Source organism: Haemaphysalis longicornis, unplaced genomic scaffold (assembly GCF_048455015.1).
Source record: "Haemaphysalis longicornis isolate Haplotype H1 unplaced genomic scaffold, Haemaphysalis longicornis Haplotype H1 scaffold_5, whole genome shotgun sequence".
Classification (NCBI taxonomy): Eukaryota; Metazoa; Arthropoda; class Arachnida; order Ixodida; family Ixodidae; genus Haemaphysalis; species Haemaphysalis longicornis.
Genome location: NW_027526385.1, coordinates 181,601,643 through 181,616,677, shown reverse-complemented (window position 1 = coordinate 181,616,677; position 15,035 = coordinate 181,601,643). Strand labels below are relative to the sequence as shown.

Sequence of the window (15,035 nt, the reverse complement as noted above, 5' to 3'; positions counted from 1 at the left end):
TTGGGTACGTCAAACCCTAGTACACACAGACTCATTTCGGAGAGCGAAGCGCGTAAGGATAACTCGTCTGTCACACGCGCGCTCATCCCACTCAAGAAACACGCAAGGACATCGCGCAAGATCTCTGATCAGTACAAAAACACCATACAACGAAGCACGACGACACGCCCCTCCCTCTAAGCCAGCATGATATTATAAGGAGCTTGCGGAAAATAATGGCATATGACGACCGCTCATATTGGCGGGCTATGCCAGCTCAATTGGAGGGTAGAGGGGGTTACAAACAAACCGGATTCTTCAGCCTTTCATTTTGTGCAATGTCCGTCGCGGCGCGACCCGGACACTGCCGGCAAAGTGACCTGCCATCTGTAAGAGCGGTATTCGAGGAGAAGGCTGTTTTTTTTTTTTTTTTTAGTTTTGTAGCGCTAAGGTGGTCACATCACTTAAAACTTTCAAAGCATCTGGGACCATCGCACAGCCGTGTGCGGATTTCAGCGTTTGCTGACTTCTCATTGATTCATCTTGGCGTTGAACAGCGCACAATGGTGACGAGTGGAGAGGTGCACGGGACGGGCGCTGACTCTAAGATGGTTCTTTATTCCAAAGAACAGACATATACATGTGCTGTCGGTTGGCGTGAAAATAAAAGTTCAACGAACAACTGTCTAGATAAACGGACATCAGAAACTTTCGACTGGTGAAAGCCAGATGAGCTTCCCTAAAAATGTACTTTCAATGAGTCGCGACTGTATTATCAGAAGGGCTAGTTAAATGAACCAACTTGGCATACCTCCTGGTGTACTCGGAAGGAGTTAGCCACCTCTGGCACGATCGTACTCACTCATAATGCATCTATTTTTTCCCGCACATTACACTGCTCTATGCAAAATTTCCCAGCAGTTAAGTCGCCTACAACATAAACTCCGGGAAACCCTACGCAACTCAGTTCTACCGCACATTTGCCCCCGTTTCTCCCCTGAGCTATAGCAGAGAAAGACATAGGGGGGGGGGGGGGCGGAGGACGTCTAATTCTTGGCTAGGTCTAGGCAAGAGCCGCTCTATGGGCCCAAACTTAGACGACCAGGGCGCACTAGGACTGGGCGTGTGAGTGCTCGAGAGCAGACAGCCAGGAATCGAGGGGTTTGGTAGGGAAAGAGGAAGCTGGGCGTGGCAGTGCCAGATGGCGTGGGGGTATCCTCGTAGTCCTCGCAGTGTGGGCAAGCGTGGGTGGGAAAGAGGTCTGGCTATACGTGGGTGAGGATGGATCGAGTGAGAAGGGAGTGCGCTGGGATTTGTCTCCAGAATGATGATTCTACAGGGATAACGAAGGATGGGGGAAGGGTTGAAGATACCGCTGGCCACCTGTCGACGGGAGGATAGGGCCCTTCTGGTGACCCGGGCGTAGACGGCTAGGGCAACACATGGAATCCCGGACGAAGGTTGTACTCATACTTTCGACCTCATTGCAATGTTTCCTCTGTCTAACTTTCTTTACACAAACGAAGGACAGTTTCATGTTGACATCCAGAAAATGACTTGCAGAAAGCTGTCAGCCTCTTGTTGGTCGGGGTACATCGTGGGTCTTCTTGTTTTCTCTGAGAACGTAGGTGAAAGCAGAGAGGACGTGCACGCGAACACAATGAACCCACACCGCAGCTCCCGTACACCAAAGAGGAAAAACAAAAAAACAGAATAGTCATTTTGTCATAAAGAAGTGCAAGGCCAGGGAAGGTGCCAGGTTTACCTAATCGACCACATGATACAAGAAATTTGCATAAAGAACTGCACCTTTGGAGTCCGTAATAAGAATGTGCGACTTGGGCAGAATCGAACATGCACATCGGACCCCACTGATTGGGGCTCATCAAAGTGGATCCAGCAACGGCAATGCAATGCTGGGAGAAGCCGGTGTCAACATCGCCTACACCAACAAAGGATCTTTGGCTGAGTATTGACCAATAAAGTACCTTTAACTGTGTATTTGGAAGGGACAATACGACGGGGAATACGACTCGGGTAATATTAATGCAGGCTATGATGGGCTAGGCGACGAGCAATACCACTTTTCTCGTCCCGTTGCTGTTACCGATGACGTGGTTATATGCACCATTGCCGGTGTCCTTCAAAGGTACCTGTCACTGTAGTCAAACATAGCTCTGTCTAAACGGGTCAAACCAGTCATAGCCCCCCGATAGTATTAGCGAAGCTGGCGGGGTATCTGAAACGAATTCTAAGTTTCTGTCAAATACGTACAGGTGACGTACCCAAACGCGAAGGCACTTATAATGCTTTATTTTTACCACCAGTACACAAAGATTTTAAAGCGGAAGCACTACTGACCTAGTCGGGTGAGTTTCGCCGTCCTGGCAGTTTGACCTTGAAGTGAAGAAGCCATACCACGCGACTCACCGCCCCTACAGCAGCGCGCCACCACCGCCGTTGCACCGACCACCGCCTCGCCACCTGTGCCCACGTGACTAATCACGTGCCTCAGAAATATTTTGAAAGGGAGATGGCACCACCCTCTCTCCCGACTTGCCGTTTCTCGTTATAGCCAGGACCGTGCTTTAGTTCATCCGCTGTGCGATGGAAGGAGGGAGCGAGGAAACTCGTTCTGTGCCGAAGTTATTTGAATGAACACGACGGCTTCTGCTTCTCGCATAATCAGGCCTAGCGCAGCAAACCCACAGCCACTTTTTTATCTCCTTGCCTGATGTCCCGACCAAATCGTTTAGTTGGTCGCACCGCTTTATTTACATTCGACAACCCGCATTCACATATATATGCCTGAAAATCTCGGTAGCTTTGGACCTACTGCATTCTGAAGTGTTCATGGCTTTAGATATAACAGCGACGACCCGTAGGTGGGCCGTAACTCATATTCAAGGTTCCCGGTCATTCACTACTCGGCAGTCAGGGGTTTCTTTGAAAACTAATGGCGTTGCGATTTCGCATATTTTGTTTCAAAATACGAAGTCGTAAATGCAGCAGCACGCTATCTAGAACCCGTATTGTCTCTCTTTTCACTCTACGAACAAGAAGAACGAGATTTCGGTAGACGCGTTCCCTGGCGGCGGGTTCCGTGCCAACAGACGGCAGCGGACGCCAATGACGACGCCTCTCTGAGGTCTCCGGAACTGGACGGCGACCAGCGGCGGCATGTAGTCTGGGTGCCCGGTGTAAGGAAAGAACTCGGTGCGAAACCCCTGGTACGGCGAGTACACCAAGTCGCCGATGTTCTCGCGGTCCGCTGGCGTGTCTCCGTCGCAGTGAAGGGGCAGCAGACTGGGTTTTACCAGTGGCTGCGACCCTTCCGGTAGCACCTGGGAGGCCTCTTGCTCCGTTAGCGGCTCAGGGTCCCAACCCGTCACGTTGGCGAACTGGATGAACACGCACGGACTGCCTCTCGGGTATCCGAAGTCCTGATCCGCCGTGCACTCGGGCGCGATCGCTCTGACGTCGAAGAAGCACACCCTTCCTTGCTCGGGTCGTCGGTCGCCACATACAATAATGTCTTCGCTGCCTTGAACTCGCCCAGTCTGGTAGCCTTCAACGAGTGGTTTTAGCTGATCGGTAAGATTTTCCCATCGTGGTGCCTCTTTTGGGTAAGCACCGTTGCGAAACCTGCGGTTGAAGGTGAAGTATGAAATAACATGACAGTGTCATAGCTACGAACAGCGGCCTACAAAAATCTACTCGTATACAATACAAAACCCGGTCTTTGCTTATCCGCGACTGTTGTCAACTGCAAGGCGAAGTCATCTCCCTTTGCATTCTAACCACTCATTATTACCTTTTCTAACCTTTTTTATTACGCTCCTTCGTGTAATTGTTATGTTGGATATCAACCTGTGGTTTTCTTAGCAGCGCATGACCTACCAAATTCCTATATTGCTATCTTTTGATTGGAGCTAAACGAAATCCAACGCGATTTCCTCTCCTAACGTATGGTGGTGGCTTTCTCGCCTTATACCCGTCTAATCCTCCTTTCAGAGTATATTTTATTCGACTAAGGTTTTACATCAAGCTCCGCTTAGTCAAACCTCCCCCCTTTAAGGCCGGAGCGTATCCTCCTAGAAAAGCATTCTTTTTTGGCACAGTGAACCAACTTCTTAGCACTTCGAGTTTGCATTCAAAAGCACTCAAGTAAAGAGATATTGTGCGCGTGGCTCACCTACTGGGCTTAGGAACAGCAGGTTCAGCTTATCCAACATTATCATATTTAGCTGATCTTCTAGGATTTCCCCTCCCATGTACAGAGCTGCGTCACCACCACGTGGTTCAATACTATTATTCTTATTTGCAACTCCGGTACGCTGCAGTTTTAGATACGGTAGGTAGGGCAGGGGCTGAGCTCATTTAGCCCAAAAAGTATAGCCGTTTGAGGGACCGTAAACGAAGTATCACTGTCGTAAAAACACACATCTTCACAAGATAAAGTGTACTTCAAACGTGTGTAGTACGTTTGGTGTCATCATTTCACGAGCTGTTCACGCACCCCTTTCTGGCCCCCCGTTTGTGCACCCCAGTTTATCTATAAACTAACAACCAACCTCTTCTAATGCAGGTCTTGAATAATTATTTGCTTGATCTTATCTTCTTCACAATCGCACTATAAAACGATGTCATCCGCAAATCTCCAGTGCGAAACGTTCCACACTAACTCACGTGCGTGGTTAACTCAGGCTGAAGCACCCTTAATAGAAACAGTGCCGGTTCATTGGTGAACAGACTAGAACGACACGCCGTTGTTCCACCCGTGTTTCAGTATTCGAATGCCCTCTTCACAAGGGTGAGTAATACTTCATCAAGCAAAATAGCAGTGCAATGATGACCCGACCCTCCTATAGGCGAGACAGTGCGTCAGCCACGCATCGCTTTGTGAAGAGTGCATTTACAAGAATAGGCGTATAATTACCTGTGCATTATTACGACCAGTGACGCTCACCGTGTTTAGAAATGCTTGAGGAACACCTAGGTTCTCTCGACTGCTGTGTTTTACCCGCCGGCATAAACTACTTCTGTGTTTTCATCAACATCACAGTTGACTAAGTGAAGGAGGTGAAGTTTGGGATCGCACAAATCCAATTCAACCCGGACGATTGTCCACGCTGCCATCCGACCGTCATGCCAGTGAGTCCTGGAATGACTCCAGGAGAACTTCTTGCAGAACCTTTCGGTTACGGTATAAGACCATACTGAGTACCGCAAAAAAACGACACAAGAAAGAAGACAAGGACAAGCGTTTAATGTCCTTTTTGTCGTATGCAGTTTTTTTGCGTTACTCAGTATGTTTTAGACCTCGAATGACTGAAGGTCTGAGTGAGTTGAATGCCACAAATTTTGCGGTACCACAAAATGCCACTCACCATATCAGGTCCTGACCTGGCTGGGTCCTCGGGAATAGGGCTAGCACAGAGGATCTGTTGGTCCCGTTACTCGGCCTTCCGTTGGCAAGCAACATGGCCTCAAGCATGACCACCAACAGCATGATCAGCACCAGCAGAACGATCGCCCACTTAACAACGGGCTTGGAGAACCACCAGCTTTTGCCAGCAGCAACACACTCCGGCCCACAGCTGGTGTCGCAGTTGAGGATTTGGTTTGCAAGGGAACCTGTTAATGCGAAACGACACCGACCACGCAGTCGAGCCATTAGATGAGCACGGTACATGCAAAAATTTAATGACTTGTTAGTTGGAAACCAGATGCAATAACTAAGGTGATACCTGCAACTGTTTTCAATCTTTCACAGCGAAGCGGTTAGCCTCTCGTTGGTGGGAAAATTTCGTGTCGTAAACAACAAATCCAGCCAGGACGCCCCAGTTCTCGCCCAAAACGCCGAGCCCATGCATCAGGCATATTGGGTGTGCAACATAATGCTCAGTATTCGTGCAAAGAACGCACAAAACAATCATCGAAACCGCACGTTGGATGATAAGGGGTGCCGGGGAACAGTAGGAACCCCCCCTCCCCCATACGTTCCCGATATATATTAGCTTTGCAGCTGCTCTCGAAAAGGGGTGTCGACTACATTCGAAGGCGAGCGCATGCGTCAGGCTCGGCAGGACCCAGCATTTGCCGCCAGAGAAGCCGAGTGCAAGCGACAGGCCCGCCGAGACGACGAGGAACATTTCGTGCTCTGCCCCTTCAGCATGTTTAACGGTTTACAACAGCTTCACTGAGCATTCACTTTCGCAGGGCAGGATGGCGGCCATTTTTTTAGCCTGCTACCACCCGTCTGTTAATAGCGTTCCTAGGCGAAGGATAAACAGATTTTACAGCTTCATAGCTTTCGAGCCTCTCTCTATTTTCGTTTCTTCTATCTTATGACGCGAAATACTTCGACCGCCGTACTGATAGCAGTTCAGGCGACAGCTCCTTTAAAATCAGAGCTCTCCCTCGCTGGCGCGCACCTGTTGCGTTCGCCTGTCAGGCAGTATGCACCAGCGTGATTCGCCTTCCCCCTATGGCGGGGTGCCGAGTTAGCGCAATGAATGGGCACTTGACTCCTGCTCTGAAGATGCGCGTTCCAAACCCACACGAAATGAAATGTGTTTTAAAGCGAAGCTTACTACCTCTACCCCCAAGGGTTCTGTCGCGACCGTTGGTATCAAAAGAAAACTCCCGCGAACAATAAAATGATGTTACTGACACCGCCAGGAATCAAACCTGGAACGAGCGGAGCGCCCGAGCTCGTTGTCTTACCGATTGAGCTACGAGCACACGCGGACACGGGGGAGACAGACAGACAGACAAACTAAAGGGCTATAAAGTAAAATAAAAGCCCAACTCGTACCACATACGTATCACGGGTGACGCCAATTAAAAATAAACAAACTGCAGTGAAGTCAAAGAGAGTTTTAGATGCAAAGCATCTCTTGCTCGGTTCTGATGGAGGCGAAAAGCAAAAACGCCCGTGTGTACGAGATGTGTACGAGATAAGACCCCAGGAGGTCAAAATTAATCCGGAGCCCTCCACTACGGCGCGCCTCATTGCCTGCGCTGCGTCGGCGCGTTAAACCCTACAATCAATCAATCAATCTCTTCCGGCGTCCGTCCGCACCTCTCCTCCTCTCCACGCCAGCTGTGATAACGTCACTCTCTCCTCTCCCCAACAGCTGTGCGCGCTGTTCCTCCTCTCCCCTCCTCCTCGCCACTTCAGATAAACCAGGTCCGCTACGCTGCTCCCTTCAGTTGCTGCTTCGGTCTGCGCCGTCCGATGAGCTGACAATGGACGCCAACGATTCTGGCAGTGACCCGCCGCGGTGGCTCAGTGGCTAAGGCGTTGCGCTGCTGAGCACGCGGTCGCGGGTTCGATTCCCCGCCGCGGCGGCCGCTTTTCTCATGGAGGCTAAAAGCAAAAAAAAAAATTACACCATCTTCCCACGTGGGAACCCTGAGGAGACGCAAAGCCGTGCAAAATCGAGATTCTTTGCATCTCCCCACGGTTCCCACGTGGGAAGATGGTGTAATTTTTTTAAGAGACAGGAAAAGAAGAAAGAAAGAAGAAAGAAGAGATCTATCACGCGAAACCAAGCCAAGGGAGGGGAGTCAATCAGCGGTATCTTTTTAACGAATATGTGAAAGCTCAGCTATGACTCAGCATGTCGTTCTTCATAAATGTGATCTTGATATGCAAACATATATGTAGTTTAAGTGCTTCAACGCTAGTAAAATCTCATGCTCAATATTGACTCCTCTTGATCTTCCATCTTTATCTTCCGTCTTCGTTCTCTGGCGTAATCCGATCTTCATCTTCTCCTGTCCTGCTGACCCTTGTGCCCTGGTAGACCTTCTGTAAAACTCAGAAACTGATTACTTCTCCCAACACCCCTTCCCCGTGTTTTCCCCCCCTTTACTTTATATTAGTCCTTGCTGTTACTGATGTTCCAACCTGAACTATCTTGGTTGTGGCTTCACTCTGTTTCTGTTACTGATATCCCTACCTGAGCTATCTTGATTGTGGTTGCAAGTCGCTTTTTACGGAAATTTGTTGGACTTCCGCAACTTCCCACTCCTCCACTTATACTCCCTTTATAATTTGTACTTCCTACTTTAACGTACTTTTACACTATTGCTCTTATGTCGTGCTTATCGCTCATTATCAGTAATATGTGATCTCGTGCACCCCGTTTCGCGATTATATCTGCCAACTAACCTCAGATATTTTCATTATTGTGCCCTCCTGAGTGATCAGTACTGGTTCATATTCCGTTTCAATCCCTGCTTACCCTGTTTATATTTCCCGCTACTCACAGTGCACTTACCGAGTGCATCTGCGGGTTTACCCACTGCGTTCTCGCTGATTTCCACGTTATAGCGTCACGCGAGCTCTCGCACCGCTGTGCGCTCCGCCCACCGCACGTGTAACGGCTGTGGGCGCGTGTTGCGCAATCGCTAGAAGTTTGTAAAAAAAAGGAAGATCACACCAATGCATGGCATCTCAGATGTCCTGCGTCTCTGCCGCCGATCTCGTCGCCTCCGTGGGCGGCGGCAGAGACGGGGGAGAAGTGAGATCGTCTAACACAGGGTTTGAGCTTCCTTTACTTTTATTTTAAAAAAGTGTTCACTCGTGTGCTTCACCAGTACAACTCAACCAATCACCGTTCATGGATCATGCACTGATACAACCTTAGCAAAGAATATCTCTATGAAGTAATAAAGAGCGTGGTTAACTGCAATTCACTTGTCTCTCGTTTCACTCTTTGTAGAGCTACGTGTAGGAATTAAAGTTACGTGGCATGGATAATCGCTGTGGGAGTCGTTTATACAGCTTCGCTTGCCAACCACCTTCCCACGGTGGATCGGCGCGCATCTTTTTTTAATTACTGGTTTGCTATTTACATCGACGATCATATTAGTGCCCTTCATGCAGACTCCGGAGGCCGCGACGATCACTTTTCGCCGCCCTCAAATCATGTGGGGACTCGCATGGAAGACCGCCAGCGGTCGTACTACTTCAGAAAATGTTGTTTATCTCGGCGGCCTTTTTCTTATTTTTTATCAGCTTCCTTCTCGAGTGAAATATCGCCTCCGCTATCCGTCGTTGTTGCGAATACTCGAAGTCTGTGTAGCCACCGGTATCAGGCGGGTATTTTTGGGCCTACCACTCAAACGCCCATGATTACCGGCCGTCGCCGCTCGAAGAAAGAATCTTTCTGCTTCTCAATGAAATATATTCTAGTGAGGGAATACCGAAACGACTAGAGAACGTTGCTGCGCAAGCGTCTCATCAGAATTCCAAGGAAAGAACAAAGCACGGGAACATTCTTTGTAATGTGGGCGTACCACTTGTGTTTTTGTCACCCAGAAAACTGAGTCGGATATACAAGCTTGTAAACTCCGAAAATATGAAGGCACCCGCATGCGCCAAAGGGCTTCTGACATGCTATGTTGACTGTGTGTGTTGAAAACGTCGTCTATGAAATCCCGTTGTTGTGCGGCCGCTCCCGCATCGGACAGACCAGTCACTGCCTAAATGACCACCTTAGGTCGGGTTCAGACTGTTGCCGCAACTGTTGCCGCAACTTTAAATAATGACGACATTTCTCGTCTCGACTACCAAACTGCGTGACACGCCGTTTTTTTTTTTTTTTTTTTTTTTACGTACATAGACCATGACACGGCTGTTTCGTCGGTAGCTTTACGGAGCACGCGGTCAATGTCGGGAAGTCGGCAGTAGCATTTTTTCGACGCATTGCGCTTCCTGCGGCTGCGCTACACTCTTGCATGCCTAATCTTCATGCGGTTGCCTCGACAGACAAAGGGTGAAATTTTGGAACATTCGAAATGGAGAAACTAGATGGGTGATTTAGCGAGCTATTAGTTCCGCTTCTTAAAAAAAGAGATTGAATTTTTGCCAGAACTAGATGACTCGTAGAGGCCTGTGGCGAATGGTGCGTTGTCGCTGTCGACCCATAACCTTTCCTAAAATGCGTTCTGTTTATTCGTTCCTCGCATTTTTCCAGCATATGCCCGCCGCAATGACGCGTGCGCAGTTCTTCGTCCGAGCCTGTGCTCTGTGGCTTCCGTTTTCATGCTTCCTCAGATCATCTGCGCTATTTTTCACATGAGTAGATTGCTACTTCGGAAGAGTTGGAACAAAGTGAGATGAGTGGAGCAAAAAGTTGAGGGAAGCGAGTGTCAGGCACCGTATATATATATATATATATATATATATATATATATATATATATATATATATATATATATATATATATATATATATATATATATATATATATATATATATATATATATATATATATATATCGCGAAATAGTCATAAACACGTAGGTGGTACAAACTGAACATCGAGACAGCTACACAAAACATGACCTAAATGGAAATCAAGGCCCGTCCGAGATGTACAGATATTTACTACAGAAAAAGAGCAAATTTGCTCGCTCCAGCCTGCTATTTAAATAGCAGGGTGGAGGGTTTACAAGACTCATGCAGCGCTGACAATTCCAGAAAAGTCCACACAGCTTTTGTCTCTGGCGCTGCGTCATCATGCTTCCGCCAGGAACCAAAGACGTCATTAAGTTCGACTCCACCTCCACTTCAATTTCACACTTCGTTTGATACTCATGCACGTTCATTAGTGAATCGCAGACACCAGCATAATACTTGCCTCATCCCGGTTCTTTCAACCCAATGCTTAAGAGAACCAAAGGGGACCACGCTACACATGGACCGCGAAAGGATGGCAAATGCAAATAGATGGCCACGCGCGCGCGCTCACCTTTTCAAGAGATCGCGAAAAGTTGTCCTGTGTAGCTCCTGGATGCGCAAGCAATTAGCGCTGCTTGATGCAGACCTTGGCTCACGCACACACCGAGTTGACTACGCGGGACGATGGACACAAACGTACGAGCAAGCGACGGCTCACTGCCTACCGAACTCAGCTGTTTTCGAGATCCCCCGCGTGCAATTAGTTCAAATGGTCGCTGACATCGGCGTGCAAATTCGTAGTCCGCACGGAGACTCACTTCAGAGATGGAGGCACGCTAAAGGCTCGCTCGTTTTCAACTCGCGAGCACGCCCGCCTAAATAAGGAAGCAAACACACCGCACAAGACTGCAAATAGATTTAATAACACGAGACAACGAAGGCCGCGAGGCAAGCTCTCTGGCATCAGGTTGAGTGGAGGGTACGGGAGGAGGAGGACGGCCCGTGATAACGCGGCAACAGCAGCTCCGTCAGCGGAGAGAGCCACTTCAGAACGTAGACACCGAATCCCTCTTTCCTGTGGGTTATGCAAGCTTTCTTGCTCCGTGGTGCTGTGCGACGCCCGTAGCGCCTCCATACGCACACTGACCGCGAAGTCACCTCCGGTATTTTAGCGTTGCCCTTGTACACAGGGCTTCTCGGTCTGTAATGTGGCGCTCGTTCGGCGACATAGGCGGCGCCCCCAGAGTTTACATCCAACGAGGCCTCTCCGACTCTACCACCGAGTTTAAAGGAGAAATCAGGGATACTGCTAACAGAGCTGTCCGTTTCTTTAATCACAAGTGGATTCGGGTTTCCCTCTGTACAAGATTATATGCGCTAATCGCGACGGTTTTCCTCAGCGTCGCCTTGCGCTTACACAGCAGCGGTCACATCCTGCGTGTCTGATCTTTGAGGGCGGTAGAGACGACGACACAGCGCTGCTGCAGAGCTCACTAACTGCTGAAGTTGTTCTTTAAAATAATTATTTGATTGAAAATTATCCAATCGTAGCTTTAGTGTCCTCACAGATGCCGCTGTACGCCAATACCCCCCGCAGGAAAGCCAGCTTTCTCCGACGATCATGATGAATGATCGTGGTTGAAGTGGAAGAAAAGAAACGCTTTTCGTGGCCGGAATCGAACCCGGTTCCCTCGCGTTATATATAACCTAATCATCATCATCACCAGCCTATCTACGCCCAGTGCAGGCCAAAGGCATCTCCGATTGATCTCCAATTACCTTGGTCCTGTGCTAGCTGAGACCAATTTATTCCCTCAAACTTCTTGACCTCATCTGCCCATCTAACTTTCTGCCACCCCTGCCACGTATCCTCCTCTAGGGATCCACTCTGTTACCCTTAATGACAAGCGGTTATCTTGCCTTTGCATTACATGCCCTTCCCAAGCCCGTTTCTTCTTAATTTTTACTAATATGTTCTTACACGCGTTTTTTTCCTGACTTACTCCGCTCTATTCTTGTCCCTTAATGTTACACCTTTTTATCTTCCGTTCCATTGCCGGCAGAGGCGCCCTCAATTTAAGTTGAACCGTTTTTGTGAGCCTCCAAGAGACAGTCCCGTAGGAACAATAGTTATGAACGATGCTTCAGAATCCTGCTTAGAAACAATGCTGTTCAGAAACAATTCTTATCCGGAACAATGGTTGAGAATAAGTACTAAGGGGTGCACTTATTTGTAGAAACAGCGCAAAATGGCAGCACACTAGAGATTAGATGTTACAACCTAATATGTAAACACAAAAGAATTTTGTACGCCACCGGTAAAACACACAAGAAAAGGAAGAGAGCCTCCCCCAAACATTATCATAGTCATTCTTTGGTTGTAATTAAACCGAACGGTGAGTTCTTTCGTTCATTGCAACGTACAAATAAAAACACGTGTTTACGCACCACTCCCATACTGGATTCGTAAAAAAAAAACATTTATTTTTTCACAAAAACACTCGTACGCACTAAAAAGAACGCAAATATAGTAGAACATCTCTGAACAACTACTTAAACGCAGAAATAAGGGTCACTGTCTCGGGTGAGGAAAAAAAGAGTGATTGAAATATGGTCGCGGCAAAATTTTGGGGGGGTGTTCTGGCACCGGAGCACCCTCCTGCGCCCCTGCAGCCAACATTAAGGCACCGTGCTAGCTGTGTTGCTAACATGCGTTACTTACTTATAACATTACTACGCACTTGAATGTCGGGTGGCCTACCTAAGTTTCGGAACCACGTTTCATGGGCATGCCTTCACAGAAATATTGTATCCCCGTTTACCAACTTTTGATAGTCCCAGGCAATCTGAACACAATTCCTTGTTTCCATAAATTGCCCCAACATACAGCGCATTTTTTTCACAATATCATACGCTTTGTATCATCGAACAGTTAACAGGAGGAGTGACCCAACTGCAAAACTTGGTGCCACGTTATGGCCCCAACTTTTGGAGCCCACAACTTTTGCGTTGGACGCGAAGACGCATCATCGCGCATGCCAGTGCGACACCTTTATGCCCCAGTTATAACTTCACCACCACCGCCTGATAGAGCGAAGTTCCACGATTTGGAGGTGAATCGTGGGCAATAAAGGTATCCTTCTCTCTCTCAGGACAGTTTGCAGGGACGCGTCATTGCCGATGGTCTGTGGTGTCTCCGATGGCCCTACAAACATTTTACATTCTTGTACAGCTTCCAGATACGCGGACCTCCACCATACGCTTTGGTCGTGCCCCCTAAACAGTAAGCGGGGCGAGCAGAAAAGAAGGCCCTTTTTTAGGCATTAGAACCGAGGAGCAGTGGGAGACCGCGCTGGTCAGCTCCGATCCCAAAGTCCAAGTCCAAGTCGCCGGGGTCCAAGCATTCCTGGCTGCCGCCTACAGGGGCGAAGAAGACCGATGAGGATCTCTAACCTCTTCCTTTTCCCTCGACCTCATACCGGACACACAGGTACACAATAAAATTGTTTTCTCTCTCTCTCTCTCTTTCTCTCTCTATGCCTGTCACTCTCTCTCGCTCTCTCACTTTATATACAAGAAGATTTTGGCGGTTCATTCACGGCGTGCCGATCGATGATCAGAGTGCTCTAAGCTGTGTGTACGTAGCAGCCCGGATAAAAAACAACAGTTACACCTAAGCTCTTTCTATGATGAAGTGATTACGAAAGCATTAGCGTCTCATTGGGCGCTTTTTTTAACACGAACGTGTTTTACTCTGGGATTTGCGAAGATTTCACGTACGTCATATCCGTCACGGAAGTGACGCCAGTACAACGAGTAAAGCGGCCTGTAAAGGGTGCACCCCTGCACAAAGGGTCTTCTTGCGGGGAAGCAACCTTTAGTACTAAAGAGTACCTTATACTAAGAGTTCTTCGTCTTCGGGTTTTATATTTTCACACGAAATTGTTTTATGATACGATAAACTAAGCTTTCACTGACGACATATCCGTAATGGAAATGACGCCAGTACACCTTTGCCGAAGTGACCCACCAGCCGGACGTCGCTCGCCCAGCACACCCACAGGACAGCCGCCGACTTACAAATCATGCTCAGCATCAGGTTTCGCTCAACATTTCACTTTCGTGTTTTACCTATTCACATGACAGAGGAATCTACAACAGTTTTTTTAAGTGTGCTTTTACGCGCGCGCGGAGGCCACAAACCAGGCATATTTCAACCAAACTGCTGTTGAGTTTGCCTTTATTTCCGTCCATGAGTTCGGCTATGTCCATGGCTAGATGAACGCCGTTGGCGATATCTTCCGAGTTGTAGGCCCGGTGCGTTGCCTCGCAGCAGAAGCCAGCGCCTTTTCTTTCTCTTTTATTTCCGCGGCACGCAGTCAAACGTAATTTACGTGCGGCGTTTCTAGAATGGCGCGCTTTTCGATCAGCTAACGACCTAATGCCTTCCCTATAAAACCAACCGGGCAAACAAGAATCCCCGATGTGAAGGTAAGGAATGTTGTAAACTCAGTTGCGCACAGGACATTGTGCAGAGCACATCGTCCAGTATTTCAGATCAAAAATTGATTTTCAAAACATGAGAAATACGCGCATGTACTCAATTGAGGTGGTTAACCAGCCAGTCTGTAACGTGTTGCCGGTTTTTACCTGTGTGTTACTCCTAGTGGTTAGTCTTTATCATTATGCGTTACATGTTCGTGGTAGTTTTCGTTTCCTGCTCGCAGCGTCGCTGATTGTAAGCTGCCTCCTCCTAGGGGTCACTTATGAGGCGTGGCCTATTCGAAGTAACGTGCGGCCGTTGTTGGCAATTGCCAAGTCTACGATCTTCTTGCCCACTCTGCCTACCCTTCCCTGCC

At 48.3% G+C, this 15,035-nt stretch overlaps 1 protein-coding gene across 1 annotated transcript; it reads right to left on the bottom strand.

The window, feature by feature from the left end:
* Positions 1-576: 576 nt before the first annotated feature.
* On the bottom strand, positions 577-11,120 carry LOC144138856 (sodium/potassium-transporting ATPase subunit beta-like). The gene is made up of 3 exons (XM_077671351.1): positions 10,748-11,120; positions 5,370-5,616; positions 577-3,624 (listed from the first exon to the last, which is right to left on the bottom strand). The coding sequence occupies exons 2-3, from the start codon at positions 5,489-5,491 to the stop codon at positions 3,024-3,026; spliced, it is 723 nt and encodes a 240-aa protein (XP_077527477.1). The 5' UTR covers positions 5,492-5,616; positions 10,748-11,120; the 3' UTR covers positions 577-3,023.
* Between the last annotated feature and the right edge of the window lie 3,915 nt (positions 11,121-15,035).

Coding starts and splice junctions, on each gene's coding strand:
- LOC144138856 (XM_077671351.1), bottom strand. CDS start 5,491: ATGCTGTTGGTGGTCATGCTTGAGGCCATGTTGCTTGCCAACGGAAGG. Junction 3,625..5,369: donor CCAGGTCAGGACCTGATATG/GTGAGTGGCATT, acceptor CTTCAACCGCAG/GTTTCGCAACGGTGCTTACC.